Raw genomic sequence first — 17,876 nt, forward strand, 5'->3', positions numbered from 1 at the left:
AATCTGGTGAAAAGAAAATGATTCAGTTAGCTTTTGTGGCTGCCAAGTCACATTGCAGTTCCTCACCCTGTACTTATCAGAATCCTTGGTTTCCTTCCAAGTTCAGATAACATTCAAACTCTTCCACATAGCCTTTCTATATCTCCTCAGTTAAGTCTCCCTTTTCTCAATGATCTTGAATCATCATTGCATACATGTAGTATTCATTCCCCTTTCCCCTCCTGAAACATTCTTTAAAGGCTAAGATGTTCATTAGTATTTTATTCCCATTGTTTACTCAGGGCTTTACTTAATCCTTGTTGAATTGAATAGAAAAATATTGAACTTGTAATCTATAAAAAAACTGAACTATTTTTATGTGAAATACAATCTAGCCTTATCTTAATTTCCATTGCAAAACTGATTTCTGAACGTAAGTTTATTCCTAGTAAATTTGTTTGTTTATTTATTTCTATTAATTTATTATTATTCCTATTAAATGTCTTTTCTTCCCATTAAATTTAATCTGAATGTATTTAGTCTAATGACCAATTAACTGAAATACAATGTGAAAATGTGAAATACAATCTAACCTTGCCTGAATTGTCATTGCAAAACTGATTTTTGAATCTTTTAATTTCTATTAAGTTTATTTATTTATTCTTATTAAATTTATTTCTATAATTTATTTTCTTTCATTCCTATTATTTATTCCTATTTTAATGCCTATTAAATTTAAACTGAATGGATTTAATCTGATGGTCAATTAAGTCAAGTGTTTTCAAGATCCCAGTTCTCTCATTTAACGTGCTAATTACAAATTTAATAAACATGACATCTGTGTCCTTAACCAAGTCACTAATAAAAATAGTGCTTAGCATAAGGCCAGGACAGATCTTTGAAGAACTCAACTGGAGACTTCTCTCAGCTGATAGATGCTCCTATCCCCCATTCATAATTAGTCTTTTGCTGGGCATTCAACCAGTTGCAAACTCAACTTGTCATGCAGTCCACAATTCTCTATTTTGCCCCTAAGTCTAGTAAGAGGGACCTTGTCCAGTGTTTTGTCATTCTAGGTAACTTCTACCTTCAGAATTCCTGTGATTTACACATTCAGTAACCCCGTTAAACAAAGAAATTACATTAACCTCACATGACTTGTTTCTGAGGTAGACTTCTTCTTTTTGTGATCATTGCTTTTGTTTCTAGATATACCTGCATATGTATCTGATGATACATTACAATACTTTGCTAGGGATGAAAGAAAGTTTTCCTAGCTCATGCGTTGTAGCCTCCACAGTTTCCTTTGCTTTTTTTTTGCAGCACCCCTGTTGGTCTCTATGGTATTCTGAAGATCAAGAACAATTCTTAAACATATCAATAAAAGAAAGCACTGGCCTTTTTAGATATAATGAGCACCTGAATTTTAAATGTAACCAAATGGACTGCAGACTCCCAGAGATAATTCTCTTCCCCAGAAGACTGCCAATCTCCAATTTAGTGCAGAACAGACATCATGGCATTTCCTCTCTGAGTATATGGAGAAGTGATGACCCCAGGTAGTTAAATAACTCAGTGTTTTCTTATAGTGAAAGTTTTATTGATACATAGTGACTTTTTCTTAACTGTTTCACCCCTGACAGTTTAAAAGGTGAACATTTTAAAGTCAGAAGTAAGTTGAATGAATGATGGACCAAACTGTGTGAATACAATTAAATCAAAACATTTATCACAAAGTAGAAAGTGATCAAATCGTGAAGATTGAGGCTGAGCATTTGATCCAGTCGTCATTTCCAAACAGTGTTAAGATATAGCTGATGACATTGTCCTTCATTATTTCTGTAGCTGAATTCATAAGAAAATAACATAACCAAAAGTAAAAATTAGTAAGTGAATGAAAATATTCAGCCTGAATAACCAAAGAATTTGTGTAGAACAATGGTGCTACGAAAATTCTTTGATGTTGCATTTTTTAAAAAGAACATGAACAGGTTTTGGAGGGACAGAAGACAGAATTGTTTGTTAGTGATGGATCTGCTTAGTTTAATGAGACATCCTAAACTCTAGGGGAAATTTGTATAAGAACAGGTTCTCAAATGATAATATAAAGTTTGGCAGAAAACAGATTCCCTTTTGTTTCTTTGTTTTTATACCTGTTCTATACCATTGTTTCTCTAACTGGGTATCAATATATTGATATAGAGCTAAGGAACATCTGAAAGCAGCCCAGAGAAAATTGTTGTCAAAGTCCTCATTCTCTTCGGTCTGTATAATATTTCCTCTCCTTTCCTCCTCATGGCCCCATTGCAACAACTCAATTCCCTACAGAGGTTTTTCAGAGTTTAATAAACACAATTGAAAATCTGTATACAATGGTGGTTCATCTGTCCCTGAAAGATTTTTAACCTATTTTTTAATTCTCATTATATAATAACCCCACTAGGAACCACACAGAGTAAAATTTTATTTCATATAAAAATGTCCTTAGAAGAGCATAATGAATGCTAGCTTTAAGTGATATCTTTAGGTAGCATAGATGGAAGGAGCCATAATCTTCAGTACCCAAGTTAAACCAACTTAACTATTTTTGACAAAGTAAAAAGAGATTTTTAATCAATCGCTAATAAAAGTTTACATACATGTATATGGGGTGAAGTCAAATCATATCTTCTGACAATGAGGATTTGTTAAGGCTAATTTTTTTTAGTGGTGGTGGGAGATGGGGAAGGTTGTCAACCTCTTTTCCTACGGATTTTGAAAAGCAGATCAAGCAGTAATCTCTTTCGGATGGTTCTGCTGTGGTATTCTTAGAAGTGAATTGGGTGGGTTTCTCATCTTTACATTTTGATGATAACAATCAAATGTTACAGTAATCAAGGATATCACAACGTAGGAATAGAGCTCAACCAGAAAAGCCCAGGATGAGTGCAGAACTCACCACAGTGAAAAAGCTCTTTATATGCATCTGGGATAATTGATTTTTCCTTCTACGCACTTTGCTCTGAATGGAGGCGAATTTGAAGCTCTATGAAATCCTCTCATACATATAAATTCCAGTTCTTGTCCTGTTCTTGAATAAAGTTTTTCAGAGTCTACCCATCTAAGTTCTATCCTATTTTTCTTCATTATTTCATTTGATGTTGTACATGCCTCTGAAAGATGAAAAGAATATATATTACAATTGATAATAAGTGTATACAACGTTACATTGTCCAGAATAATTGGGAATATAAAAGACATTTCTGCAGTGATAACGTAAGTCATTTTCTCCTCTTTTATTCACAATGCTAAATAATATATTAAATTCTAATAATGACAGATGATTATAGTTTAATCAGTCTGTGTGATGGGTTTTTTCTCTGCCCCCAACATCTAAAAGAAGATGTCCTACCTTTCCACATTAGTTATCTCTGCATTTTTCAGTCCGTACCCAAATTAGGGATGGAGAAAAAGGCAGGGGCTAAAAGAGAGTAAGGGAGCAGGGTTGTAGGTAATTTTATTGTTCTTTAGTCAAGTCCAACTCTTTGTGACCCCACTTGAGGTTTTCTTGGCAAAGATACTGGAGTTGTTTGCCATTTCCTTCTCCAGTTCATTTGACAGATGATGAAGATGAAGCAAACAAAATTAAATAAGTGACTTGTCCATGGTTACACAGACATAAGTATTTGAGTCTGGATTTGAACTCAAGTCTTTCTGTCTCTAGCATCAGAGCTCTATCTACTATAACACCTAGCTGCCCAGGTTGTAGATAAGGTATTTAATAAATGTTGATTGATTGATGGATTGAGAATAAGTATGGGAAAGCAGAAAAGGCGACAGTCCATTCTCTCTTGGTCAGACTTTTTTCTTAGAACCTACCTACCTGTGTTTCATCCCCACCCCAGATCTCACCAAACTGAAGGTACCCCAACTTCTAGAATTCTTTACAATCATTTTGCAGCATCTACTTTAAGATCATTCTCTCTGATTTAGATCTTCCCATTCTCATACGCACTGCTCATTCCATACACTCTCACATTTATTGAGATAGCTTTGAACCAGGTAACTGTATAGCTAAATAAACTGTGTCACCATTCTGGCATCTTTATTCTTAAATGCATTTTACTCCTTTTGGGTAACTAGACACTGATAGGATTACCAGGATGTGGTTATACTAAGGTTGTTTCTTTTTTAGGAATATAAGAATGTTTGTATCTTGATGGCTTGCTGAAATGGACACACCCTTTTTTTCTGAGGATCAGGATGGGACCTTGTTAACTCTGGGGAAACTTCAGGCAGGCAAATGCTCCTGTATGCAATTGGGTTTTGCCTGGTGGATACTACTGGAAGCTATGCTGTTAGTGTGTAGTATAATTCCTTCCCAGAGAATCTTCTGCTTATTATTTCAAACATCCATGCCTTAGTCTCTCAAGAAAAATGCTGCCTTTGGCAATAAGGCAAAGGAAAGATGATAGGAATAAGTAAGAACAAAGAAAAAAGCTACAGATGATAGGAGCATATATTTAGAAAACTAAAGAGACTCAAAAAATTATCAAGAAAAAATGGTTATGGCAGGGCAGAGCCAAGATGGCAGAGCAAAAGCAGTGACTTACTTGAGCTGTCCCCCAAACCCCTACAAATACCTGTTAAAAATGGCTGTAAACAAATTCTAAAGCAGCAGAACCCACAAAAAGACAGAGTGAAACAAATTTCCAGCCCAAGACAATGTGGATGGTATATTGCACTGGCCTGGGAGAGGAATGCGGTTTGGAGTGGGCACACAGGCCTCAGTGAACCTGCAGCAGGCCCCCGGGGACTGAATCATAGGCAGCTGTGTCAGTTTCCAGACTTCTCAACCATCGAACACCAAAGACAACTTAGAAGGTCAGTAGGAAAAGTCTATATCTGTGGTGAGAGAGAAGCATGGTGCAGTCCCAGCCCCAGTCCTTGAGCACTGCCCGGGGCAGCAGCTGCCTCCTGAGCTTCAGGCCCACAGACTGAGGGGGAATTGAGTGTCTGATCAGAGAGGGATTACAGAGATCTCTTTGCTGATGCAGGATTCTCTTGCTTTGCCTGTGCTTGGATTTGGGTCACAGTTTTGGGTGGTGGTCCTGGGGTGAGGAGGAGTGCTGGTGGGGTGGAGGTTGTAGTGGCTGTACAGAGATAATACTCCTCACAGTTCCAAAACAGAAAAGAGTGCTTGTGGTCACTCATAGACCAGAGCACAGGCTAGGAAAGGAATAAACACCTCACACTTGATTATAGCACCTTGGAAGAATTGAAAATTTACAGGTCCCTAGAAGTATCTCTGAAAACATCTGCACAAAACCCCCAAAGCTTGGGACAGTACATTCTCCACACTGGAAACAGGCCCCTACCTTAACAAAGAGTTTATAACTCAAATAATTGGCTGGGATCATGAGCAAACAGCACAAAAAGAGTCAGAGCATAGAACCTTACTTTGGTGACAAAGAAGATCAAAACATACAACCAGGAGAAGACAACAAAGTCAAAGATCCAGCATCCAAAGCCTCCAAGAAAAGTATGAATTGGTCCCAGGCCATGGAAGAGCTCAAAAAGGATTTTGAGAAGCAAATAAGAGAAGTGGAGGAAAAACTGAGAGTGATGCAAGAAAATCATGAAAAACAAGTCAACAGCTTGCTAAATGAGATCCAAAAAAAAAAAACTGAAGAAAATAACACTTTAAAAAATAGCCTAACTGAAATAGCAAAAGAGGTTCAAAAATCCAATGAGGAGAAGAATGCCTTAAAAACCAAAACTGGCCAAATGGAAAAGGAAGTCCAAAAACTTACTGAAGAAAATACTTCCTTAAAAATCAAAATGGAGCAAGTCGAAGCTAGTGACATTATGAGAAATCAAGACACTGTAAAACAAATTCAAAAGAATAAAAAAAAATAGAAAACAATGTGAAATATCTCACTGGAGAAACAACTGACCTGGAAAATAGATCCAGGAGAGATAATTTAAAAATTATTAGACTATCTGAAAGCCATGATCAAAAAAAAGAGCCTAGACATCATCTTTCAAGAATTTATCATGCAAAATTGCCCTGATGTTTTAGAACCAGAGGGCAAAAGAACCCACCAGTCACCTCCTGAAAGAGATCCCCAAAGGAAAACTCTTAGAAATATTGTAGCCAAATTCCAGCATTCCCAGGTGAAGGAGAAAATATTACAAGCAGCCAGAAAGAAACAATTCAAATATTGTGGAAACACAATCAGGATTACACAAGATTTAGCAGCTTCTACATGAAGGGACCACAGGACTTGGAATATAATATTCTGGAGGGCAAAGGAGATAGGATTGCAACCAAGAATCACCTACCCAGCAAAACTGAGCATAATCCTTGAGGGGAAAAAAATGGTCATTCAGTGAAATAGAGGACTTTCAAGCATTCTTGATGAAAAGACCAAAGCTGACTAGAAAATTTGACTTTCAGATACAAGACTCAAGAGAAACATGAAGAGGTAAACAGGAAAGAGAAATCATAAGAGATTCATTAAGGTTGAACTGTTTACATTCTGCATGGAAAAATGCTATTTGTAACTCGAGTCCTTTGTCAGTATTAGAGTAGTTACAGGGAAAAAATTATATGTATGTATGTATGTATGTATGTATATATACATACATATATATATATAGATATAGATATAGATATATAGATTATATCACATAAAACAGACAAGAAAAAGCTTTTACAGTAAAGAGGAAAGGAAGGAAGATGAGAGGGAATGAGTGAATCTTATTTTCATCAGATTTGTCTTAAGGAGAGAATAACATACACACTCAGTTGGATGTGGAAATCTATCTCACCCTAGAGTAAAATAGGAGGGAAGGAGGATAAGAGAGCAAGAGGATGATAGAGGGGAGGGCAGATTGGGACAGGGAGTAATCAGAAGCAAACACTTCTAAGGAGGTACAGGGTCAAAAGAGAGAATGAAATAAATGGGGTGCAGGATAGGATTAAGGGAAATATACTTCATTTTTCATAACATGACTACTATGGAAGTGTTTTGCATGACTACAGATATATAACCTGTATCGAGTTGATTGCCCTCTCAATCAGGGTGGGTGGGGAGGGAGGAAGAGAGAAAAATTTTAACCCAAAGTTTTAAAAACAAAGGTTTAAAAAAATTGTTTTCACATGCAACTGGGAAATAAGATATACAGGAAATGGGATATAGAAATCTATCCTGCCCTACAGGAAAATTGAAAGGGAAGGGGATAAGAAAAGGGGGGGAGAAATAGAAAGGAGGGCAGAGTAGGAGAAGGAGTATTCAGAATGCATACCATCTTGGGATTGGGGGAGGGATGAGATGGGGAGAAAATTTGGAACTCAAAATGTTGTGGAAGTGCATGTTGAAAACTAAAAATAAATAAACTAATTTAAAAAAAGAAAAAATGGTAACTTAATAGTAGCCAAAAATAAGAAAAAAGGCTATAAAATCACAAGCATTTTCTTGTATGTTTGTTCTTCATCCTCAAAGAGGACCATGACATCAGGGAATTGATGACACCACTTGAAATTGACTTTGATTTGAGTGAGGGAGGGCTGTGCAAGGTCACCAGCCTCACTTTCTTCTCCAGAGCCATCTTGGTCCAGTGCAAGATATAGATCAGGATGATTAAAGATGGCCCCAGATGCAGTGGGAGACCTTGGCCTTTTTAAGCTAAGGTCTTCTCAAGTTCTCACTTTGAATGAGGCAATGCTGATTCAGTGAATAGGCCTCTTTAAGGAGTGAGTCAAGGAATGGCCCCTTTACTAATTTTGAAAAAATGGAACTGGGAGGGGAACACCTTTAGGGTTGCTCATCAAAAGAGAAACAGTTTCTATTTATATTCACTCTGAGCTTTTTATGTTTCAGCCCAGCATTTTCTAGATTACTAATGAAAGAAGACAAAATTGAGAAAAAGAGAAGTAATATTGATTAAAACTTCAAAATATTTCATGTATTTAAAATTAAATTTCTAAGATACACGTAAATCCTATATGCACAATCATCATTAAGAATTACATAATAATTATGCATGTAAATGGCTATCAAAAAAAAGATAGCAAAATTATCAGTAAGTCATATTGAGATTTATAATAACACCAATCAAACTATTAAGGGTCTACTTCAAATGATTAAACAAAATGACAAAAAAATTTCTTTAGAAAAGCAAGTGAAGAATGTCAACTGGGATTATGAAAAAGGAAAAGAACAATTGTATCATTGAGAACATTGTATGATTGTAATGAAAGATATCATTATATGGTAAATAAGTAATTTCCTAAAGTCCTTTAGTACTGGATAAGAACAGAAAACTAATACATGGGACAGGATAGCTCATCTACAATTAGAGCTATATGGCAATTTCATGGGGTTTTTTTTGGAAAAGTTATATAACATAACGATGAAAAATTGTATCAGAAACAGAAACCATATGCTATACTCTGAACCAGTGTATAAATATCACCTGGGTCTAGTGTCTTGAATAAACTTTTTATCTCTTTTACTTGGGGTTAGGTCCTTTCTTAATCTCCCATAAAATTATCAGCATTTCACTATTTATAATGTCCATGTTGATTCCTAACTAATCGATGGAAAAAGAGAATTCAGAGGTAATAGAATCTTAGCTGGAATGAACCTCAGAGAATATCTATTCTCAGTCAAATACGTGCAATAATTTTCTTCCTAACAGCTTTGAGGAGTGGTCATCTAGCTTCCTTTGGAAATGACTGTTCCAAAGTCTTTTTTGGGACAAGAAAATCAATATTGAAAATGAAATACAAATCATTCAATTTTGCATTTTCAAAGTACCTAGCAAAGTGCATTAAAATTATATGGAGTATTATATACATAGGGCTATGTAAAAGTTAAAATTGTAGAAATGGTGTAAGGGGGAGTTAATTTGTTATTTTTCTAATGTGGAAAATAAGGAAGAGTTCTCCTTGGGTCTATGGTGAAGGAAACACATGATTTCTTTTTCTCTTAAATTACTACTCCCAGAAACCAGGCCATGATCAAATTGGAGTGAAAAGCATGAGCTGTCCATTTAGTCATGTAATGACAAAAAAATTCTTAGAAGGGTGCATGGCAGGGCTTAGAACATGGAGACTTTAGTCATGGCAACAAGCATTGCTATTAGTCAAGCATTTCTTTGAAGTTTACTATAGAAGCGTATTTTGTTTATTGAGATTTACTCCTCTATCATACTATCCTGTAACATTTTACAGGATAATTTACAGTCGTAAATACCAACTGATCATATCCATCAATGAGGACATTTTCCTTATGTACTGAGTCTATTTAGTACATACCTAGGCATGTTGGTTCCTTTGTCCAGAATCCATTTTTGCATGTCACAAATTGGGAACCCTGTAGCACATAAAATTTTTGACATTTGTACTCCACTCTTGATTCTGGAGCATATTCAGCTAATGGGAAGGAGAGGATGTCTCCATTATTTATAGACGGAGGTGGTCCACATTTTCCTACTTCCTCTGAGGATGGGAGAAAGAATTTTACGTGGTGAAAAAGATAATACAGATAGGAAATTGAATTAAAATGAGAACTCTTAATTTAATAACTGTCCCCTCTCCTTCATTTTCTCAGTGTGCTGAGCCCTGTTGTGACTTTGTTCAAATTCTAACTTGCATCATAGTGATTTGTGTATATGGCTCACCCTCCACTTCCACAAGTCCCACCACCTCAATTCCACTATACTACTTTACCTTCATCTTTTGTAAAGGCTTATGGAGTCAGTTAATCAAACAGTCCATAAGTATTAATTAAATACCTCCTATATGTGAGGCCCTTTGCTGGGTAAAAGAATAAAGAGGGCCAGCAGCCAGAGGAAAGAATCCAAGAGGACAGGCATTCTGCTCGGTAATGAGGACTAATGGTACAATGTATAGAGTGTCAGGTCTGGATTCGGGGGATCTGAGTTCAAATTTGGGTTATTAGCTGAGTGACCCTGGGCCAGCCATTTAACCGTGTTTGCCTCAGTCTCCTCATCTGCAAAATGAGCTGGAGAAAGAAATGGCAAACCATTCCAGTGTTTTTTGCCACAAAGACCCTCAAAGGGGTCGTGAATAGTTGGACAAAATGGAATACAATGATTAAACCAAATGAGGAGTAAAAATAAGCAGAAAACCTGAGTGAACTAGTGGTAAGAATGTTACTCTCCATTATTTCTAATGTTAACTTTCTAAGTACACATTGACAAGTCTCATTAGGGTCCTGAGCTTAAGCCAACAACAAAGAATCCATGACTTTCATGGAGAATGAGGGCATCACTATGTAATCGTGCTCAGAAGTTCTGTTTCTTAAAATATATTTTTAACATTCAAAAAGAAAATAAGGGTAGACACAGGATAAGCTGAATGTCATGAAAGCAGGTAAAATTCTAGGATTTGAATCAATTAAAATTTTAATTGCTTGCTGAAGGACTATTTATCAGAAAGGCATGAGTGACAACAAATCTAGTTTCAAGGCAAGAGAATAGGCATTCCTGGTTAATAAGTTACCCAGATAATCATAACTTAATTATAAGAAAGTTATTTTATACATGTATATATATATGTAACATAATTATAAGAAAGTAATCATAAAAACTTGAGCACTTAGAAATTAGAATGATGATCTTTTAAAGTATAACATTTAAAATAGATTAATGATGTACATAGACTCAAAGTCAAATACTATGGCTTGCCGCTGGCCACATATATATAGCCATAATTTATATAGCTTTTTTGGGTTTACAAAGCACTTTCCACATCTTATTTGATCATCAGAATAACCCTGGTATTATTATTATTATGCTATTAGTATCTCCACTTTACAGATGAGGAAACTGGAACAGTGAGAGAAAGTGCCTTGCCCAGGGCCACACAGAAAGCAATTGTGTGAGGCAGGATTTGAACTCAGGTCTTCCTGACTCCAGAACCAGCACTCTCTCCATTGTGACAGGTAATTGCCTATACTAATAAATTCAGGAATTTGAAAAAGAGTGAGGTGACTGAGATGAAGAATAAAAAGCTGGAGCAGCTCTACATAGGGGCTGTAGTCCCTTTTACCCCAGATTACAACACACCAAATCCTCTCAGGTGTTGTTCTCAGGAATAATATTAGATAGTAATAGTATACATATGGGTCCTAAATACTAGCTCATATGTTTTGTTTCGATTTTGTTTTTGTAAAAATCAGTGTCTGCTCTTGCTGCCCCTCCAACTTGATGAAGGAAATAAAAATTGGCTTAGGTAACAAAAGTCCAAAGAGTGGTAGAATGATAGAGCTAACATTGTGACAGATACAGCTTGGTTCTGTACCTAAAAACAAGTAAGGACATTCAGCAACTCTGTCAACTATTGAATCAATACCAATATAATTTTCATTATATTCTAGAAAGAAAATGAAAGAGGAGAGGAAGGAGTATTTGCAGTGCATAAGTTGCATAAGACTAGGGTCTTGTGGCCACTGGCTGCTGGTGTCTTGCTACTATATATAAATAACGTCCTAGAGAATGTGGAAGAAATAGGAAGCTGTTGCTGAATTTGTCTTATAGATAAATCACTGAAAAACTTTTCCATCTTCTCTGTGTTCAATATCTTACGTAGTTTACATCCTCTTCCAACACACAGAAGTACACTATACACAGGAAAAGGCAACCCAAAAAAAGACAGGTGTCCAAAATCACACTGTCTCATCAAGAGGGGGAAAAGGGTCCATATGCTTCACAAATTCCCTCTTTTTCCTTCCAAGACATTTAGCTCTGTGATCAGCATTTCCATAAGATTACCAATAAAAATTTCAGCCCAGAAATTCTGATTCACTTTGTTTTCATGTATTCTTTTCCTGAAGTTGGAAGAAAGTCTGATAATACTCAGAGTTAACACCTTGAACTGCTCTTGTGCTTTCTCCATATTATCAAATATAAAATCTTTTTTGGTGTTCAAGACATTCATAACATTCTCTCTTTCCCCAAACACCTTTACAATCTTTTTACTTTACCCTCATATACTGTCTGGTCCAGTGACACTGATTTCCTTGCTGTTTTTTTCTAATATATTTTTATTTTACCAAATATTTCTCAGTTATATGTAATTTTTTTAACATTTTTTTTTTAAATTTTGAGTTCCAAATTCTTTGCCTCCCTTCCTCCCTTGCAGTTATTTTAAATGGAGTTTCTCTTTCTATCTCTTGCCACTGGACTTTGTTGGTAATATATAAGAATGCTGGTGATTTATTTGGGCTTATATTATATCCTACAACTTTACTGAAGGTGCTGTTTCAATGAGTTTTTTCATCGATACTCTACTGTTTCCTAAGGATACCATCAAATTGTCTTCTAGTTTATCGCTATTACAGATAATTTGCACTGATGGATTTAGATAGTAATTACTTCACTTCCTTTGCTTGAGGTCTTTAAATTCTCACCTTCAAAAAGTAGCTTTTCCTTCCCTTTGCCATTGTCAATTTATCCTGTATAGATCTTGTTTTTACATTGTTGTTTACATATTGTGTCCCTCATTAGGCTGTGAGCTCTTTGAGAGCAGGGACTATCTTTTGCCTTCCTTTGTAATATCTAGAATAGTGCCTGGCACATCATAGGCACTTAATAAATGTTGATTGACTGATCATCAGCTGTTGCCTTTCTTATATTCAGGTTTTAAAGTCTTTTAGAAATTTGGGAAAGGAACCTAAAACATGATTAATGATTGCAAAAATATAATAGATTTCAGGGGAGATAAAAAGTGGATTTGAGTCAAAGTTCAAAGACGTATAAGTAGATTATTCTTCATTTATCTATTGTATTTGTCAATAACATCTGTAGCATTTCTCTGGTTTCATTTGTTATCTGTGAATTGAGAATATGGATTCTGCTTGCTCCACAGGTATTATGGGGGTTAAATGAGAGAATATATCTCAAAGTGTTATGAAGAGAACAAGAGTAATGGGGAAGGTAACCTGTACAAAGTAAAAGAGGTAATAAAAAAGTAGAAACCACTGGCTTCTGCAATATGAGATAGAGAATTAAAAGTATGAGAAGAAAATGTATGGTTAGGGTAGGAAAAGTGATTTTCAAAAATGATAAATGATTAATTTCAAAAAATCATTAATCAGTCTCATTTCTCCATAGTCATGACTTATTAGCAAAATCAAAGAGATGAGAATGAGAGAGTCATGACCTTTCTTTATAACCTACAATTGGAAAAAGTTTTTTTCATGTATCTCTACTTGGTAGGATAGCATATTAGTGACTTTTAGAGGAGCACACTAAACCTCTAAGCTGGTGATGGTTAATTATGGCACTTCCTGCTCAGTATAAAATAAAATAAAGCTACCAAAGAATTCCATGGTCATGGTGATAAAAGAATATTTCTTGCTCCCAAAGAGCCCAAACACAGCTCTGTCCTACTAAATTTATAAGATGTCATCTTGCAAACAGAAAGTTTATATTCTCCAACTAGACCTTTTTAAACATTTATCTCACATAAGGCCACTCAGGGCCCTCTCACTGAAGGGAGTTTGTCAGGATACTTCTATTTCTGTTCTTCAAATGTTACTAAGCTTTTTTTTAAAAAATGTATTTGTCGGTGTTCTTTCTTAGTGATGTGATATCACCCTAATCCTTGGCCCCTTCACTCAGCTCTGCCTGTCTAACTCCTTTGTCCTTATCCTTCAAGGCCCACAATAAATGCCGCCTTGTCTATGAAGTCTTTCCTAATTCTCTTCTCTATGAGTAATTTCTTCTTGCTTTTGAGAAACACAGAACTTTATCTCCATCATTATTCTTTAATATTTTACCATGTATTGTAATTATGAATGTCTAGATCATTTGAACTCAGAAAGACTTTAGAGGAATCGAGTCTAACCTTCTCAGTACATAAAAAATGAAGAAATTGAGGACCAAAGAGGTGAAGTGAGTTCCCAAGGAAACAAAGTCCATGGTAGATCCAAACAAAAGTCCACCATGCCACAGTAGCCTTTTCACCCTGGACTTTCTTACCTATGGCCTTTTCATTTTGAGGACTGCTCTGCATTTGTTTTCTCTGATTGGTCAGTTCATCTCAGAACCTCCATTTTAAAGCAAGTACCCAGACCAGCCATATTTGCTCCTTTATGGCTCTTGGAGCTCAATTCCTGATTCTCTAGCCTTTTTTTTCCCACCATGCCCCTTGGGTCCATTCCCCTTTAATTCAATCTCTACTGTTCATCTTCCTTTCGTATGCTAGTCTTCACCCATTAGAATGCAGTCTCTTTGAAGGCAAGAATTGTCTTTCTTTTTTATTGGATTTGTATTACCAGTGCTCTGCCCAGTTCTGGGGACAAAGTAACCACTCCTACTGCCTTTCCATTGCTATCTTATTACTAAGCTCCTTAAAAATAGTGACAATTAACTTATTCTTTGTATTCTCATGCCAAAAAGTCACTCAGTACTTATAGGTTGAAGGTTATTTAGTTAAATATCCCTCAATTGTGGGTCCATTCTCACAAAAGAATTTATAAGGAACGTGTAAACTCTTTGAAATTGTGTTATAAATCATGTACTTTTTTTATCCCCCTGGTACTTTTCTTCATTTATTTATAGTAAAATTTGTTACTATACCTTTGCATTGAGGAAGTTCTGACCATGTCTTATTTATACAAACTACATCTGGTTTTCCATAAATTTTAAGAGGTGGAACACACTTGTAACTCACTGTGTCACCAGGCTGATATCGTGCTTTTATAAAGTCAATAATTTCAGCGTTTTCAATCTGAGGTGGAAATCCACAAGAGTTATCTAAAAAGAATCAAAGAAATACATCTCTAGTCAGTTTTGAAATTGATTATTAGTCATGAAGTTCTTTGGAGGAGGGAATGAAGTTCCCTATATTATTGGAATAGATGAAGAGAGTTTTGAAGGCAAAGAGAAAACCCTGGAGCTGCAACTAAAACCTATAAAATATTAAGCAAAATAAATGAACAACAAACTAGAAGGTATCTGTATAGTAGGTGTATCCTTTATAGAAGATTTGTAGAAAGATATAGATGAGAATCATACAGAATGTGAGAAATCAAGGAATGATTACAGTATGCGTTAATTGATTTTGGGTCCAATGAAATATTAAAGATAGAGCGTAGAGTCTATTAAGGAAAAAGTTGACATCATCATCAAAAGAGACCTGATTTCAAATTTAGAGATTCAAAGTCACTCTCCAGCACTGTAACCATGTGTTGACCAGAATCAAACCTATAGCACTTTATATTTCCTCCATTATACTTCTTCTTTTTATGAAGCAAAAGTTCTATCCTATTTTCCATGAACAGTGAATTTGTGAAATTTTCTGTGTATTTCCACATTAGTATTATTAATACATTTACCATTTTCAATAATCAACCACAAAGTATTTGTTAAATACTTATAATTGCTCCAAAATGTCCAATTGAGTCTGGCATTTTAAAAATAAGCATTTACATTCAGACCTTTTTTATTTTAATAGAAAGGATATTGAGCTGGGAGTCTTAGGTATCAGGGATCTAGTTGTTAGCACAGTTTGTCACTGCCAAGCTAGGTGATTTTAAAGAAGTCATTCAACTTTTTAGGGTCATCTCCAAATGATGGACATTTCACTTACCTTTGCTTAGAAGATAGAAAAGCACTATTGCAAACTGCCAATATTTGAGAAGTAGAAAAAGGAGAGGAAGGAAAGATAGGAAGGGGATAGAATTCCACATTTCATCAGCAGCTCTTTTTGCAGATCAAAGCTATTTAAAATTATTTTTAGAATACATGCAACAATCTACTAATTACCAATAAATCAGGCTTATTCAAATATCATTAAATAGAGTAAGAAGACTCACCCCAAAACTTATGTTTAGGTATCTAGATAATAGAATCCACTAAGGCTAAGCAAACTGCTCACCACAGCAAGCAGAAAAATGTGTTTCTTATCTATCTCATCCAAGATAGATAATATAGTTTCTTACCCATACTCTAAGAAACATATATTAAAAGATATATAAGTATATGTATATATCACATATATGTATACATGCTTGAATTTTTTATTGATATCAATAGATATATATGTATATATCTGATATATATCATATTGCATCTGTACAGTGTAAATGGAAGTCCATTTCAGGGAAAAATCACTTTGTCAGAAGAGGGAAGTACAGATTGGAGTTGCAAGAGACTTGAATCAGGGCAACTAATTTGAAAGCTGTTGAAATAATCCAAGCATGAAGTAATGAAGATCCAACAGTATGGCAGCTGTGTGAGTGGAGAAAAAAAAGAAGGTACATAAGAAATACAATGAATGAAAGAGAATGAGAAAGATAGGTTGGACAGATAAGAGACATACCAGGTGAGAGCAGTTTTATAAAATCTAAGAAGAAAAGAGACTACCTAGAAGGAGATGGTGGTTAACAGTGTCAAATGAAGCAGATAGGTTAAGGACCTTAGGGGAAAAAGTCTGATTTGGCACTTAAGAAATCATTGATAACTGTGGAAAGAGGAGTATCTCGGGAGTGATAAGATTGGAAGCCAGATTGCAAAGCATTGAGGAATGAGTGAGAGGAGATAAAATTAAGAACAAATATACACAGCTTTTCTTACCAGTTTGGTTAAGGAAAGCAAGAAAAAGAAATTTTGATTTTAGAGGACTTTTTGTATCCAGACTTTCATTTTTTTTGTTGCTGCCAGAAAAAAATGGTGCGATGGTTCATTTTTGCATATTAAATTTTAGTGATTATCCTTGCTTAATTTCAAATTGTTTTCCAAAATATTTGCATCAATTCACAATATCACTCACAAAGTTAGCATACCTTCACCGATGCAGTTTCTCCAAAACTGTTTCTTTCAGATTTAAAAAAAAGACTTTACTAATTTGAGGGGTATGAGTCGAATCTTCAGATCTTATATAATTATATTTTATAACAAAAAATGATAAATTTTGAAGGATATGTGGGAAAATTGGGATACACTAATGCATTGTTGATGGAATCGTGAACTGATCTAATGATTCTGGAGAGCAATTTTAACTATGCCAAAATGAAAATAAAACTGTGCATACCCTATGATCCAGCAATACACTATATCCCAAACCAATAAAAAAAAAAAAAGGGGAAAAGGACCTATTTGTACAAAAGTATTTAGAACAGTTCTTTTTGTGGTGGCAAAGAATTGGAAATTTAGGGTATTTGATAGGCATCAATTGGAGAATCAGCTGAGCAAATTGCGATATGTGATTGTAACGGGATACTATTATGCTATAAGAAATGATAAGCCAAATGATTTCAGAAAACCTGGAAAAACTTATATGAACTGATGCAAAGTGAAGTGAGCAGAACCAGATGAACATTGTATACAGTAACTTCAATGTTGTACAATGATCAGCTGTGAATGACTTAGCTGTTCTCAGCAATATGATGATCTAAGAGAATTTTAAAGCACTCATGATGAAAAATTCTAGCCATTTCCAGAGAAAGAACTGATGAAGTTTGAATGCAGATCGAAGCATGTTATTTCTCACTTTATTTTTTTGATGTTTTCTCTTTTGTTCTGTGTTTTCTTTCACAACATGAGTAATATGGAAATATGTTTTACGTGGTTGTACACGTATAACATATCAAATTGCTTACCATCTCAGAGAGAGGGAAGGAAAGGGAGAGAATTTGCAATATAAAATTTTTTTAAAAGAATATTAAAATTGTTTTCACATACAATGGGAAAAATAAAATATTATTAAAAATAAATTTGGCTTGTTTCTCTAGATAATCTCCTTAATTTCCTATTTCTTTTCTCATTTTAGCTGCATTAGTTTTATTTCTAAAAAAAACTTTTGAATTTTATGTAATAAAACTGCATATTTTACCTCCTGTGAACCTTTCTATCTCTTGTTTGGTCATAAATTCCTCACC

General features: G+C 35.0%; 1 protein-coding gene across 2 annotated transcripts in view; it reads right to left on the reverse strand.

Annotated features, from left to right (window-relative positions):
- Positions 1 to 1,557: 1,557 nt before the first annotated feature.
- Positions 1,558 to 17,876, reverse strand: part of LOC110197677 (complement factor H-like) — a 122,816-nt gene continuing 106,497 nt past the window's right edge. For both annotated transcript variants that reach the window (XM_020971717.2, XM_020971718.2), the window contains 4 exons: positions 14,575 to 14,751; positions 9,284 to 9,466; positions 2,918 to 3,131; positions 1,558 to 1,824 (listed from right to left, as the gene is read on the reverse strand). In XM_020971717.2, the coding sequence (XP_020827376.1) occupies positions 2,935 to 3,131; positions 9,284 to 9,466; positions 14,575 to 14,751 (557 nt within the window). In that variant the 3' untranslated portion in view covers positions 1,558 to 1,824; positions 2,918 to 2,934. The remainder of the gene's footprint in view (positions 1,825 to 2,917; positions 3,132 to 9,283; positions 9,467 to 14,574; positions 14,752 to 17,876) is intronic.

This window comes from Phascolarctos cinereus, unplaced genomic scaffold (assembly GCF_003287225.1).
Source record: "Phascolarctos cinereus isolate Bilbo 61053 unplaced genomic scaffold, phaCin_HiC Scaffold_5;HRSCAF=322, whole genome shotgun sequence".
Lineage (NCBI taxonomy): Eukaryota > Metazoa > Chordata > Mammalia > Diprotodontia > Phascolarctidae > Phascolarctos > Phascolarctos cinereus.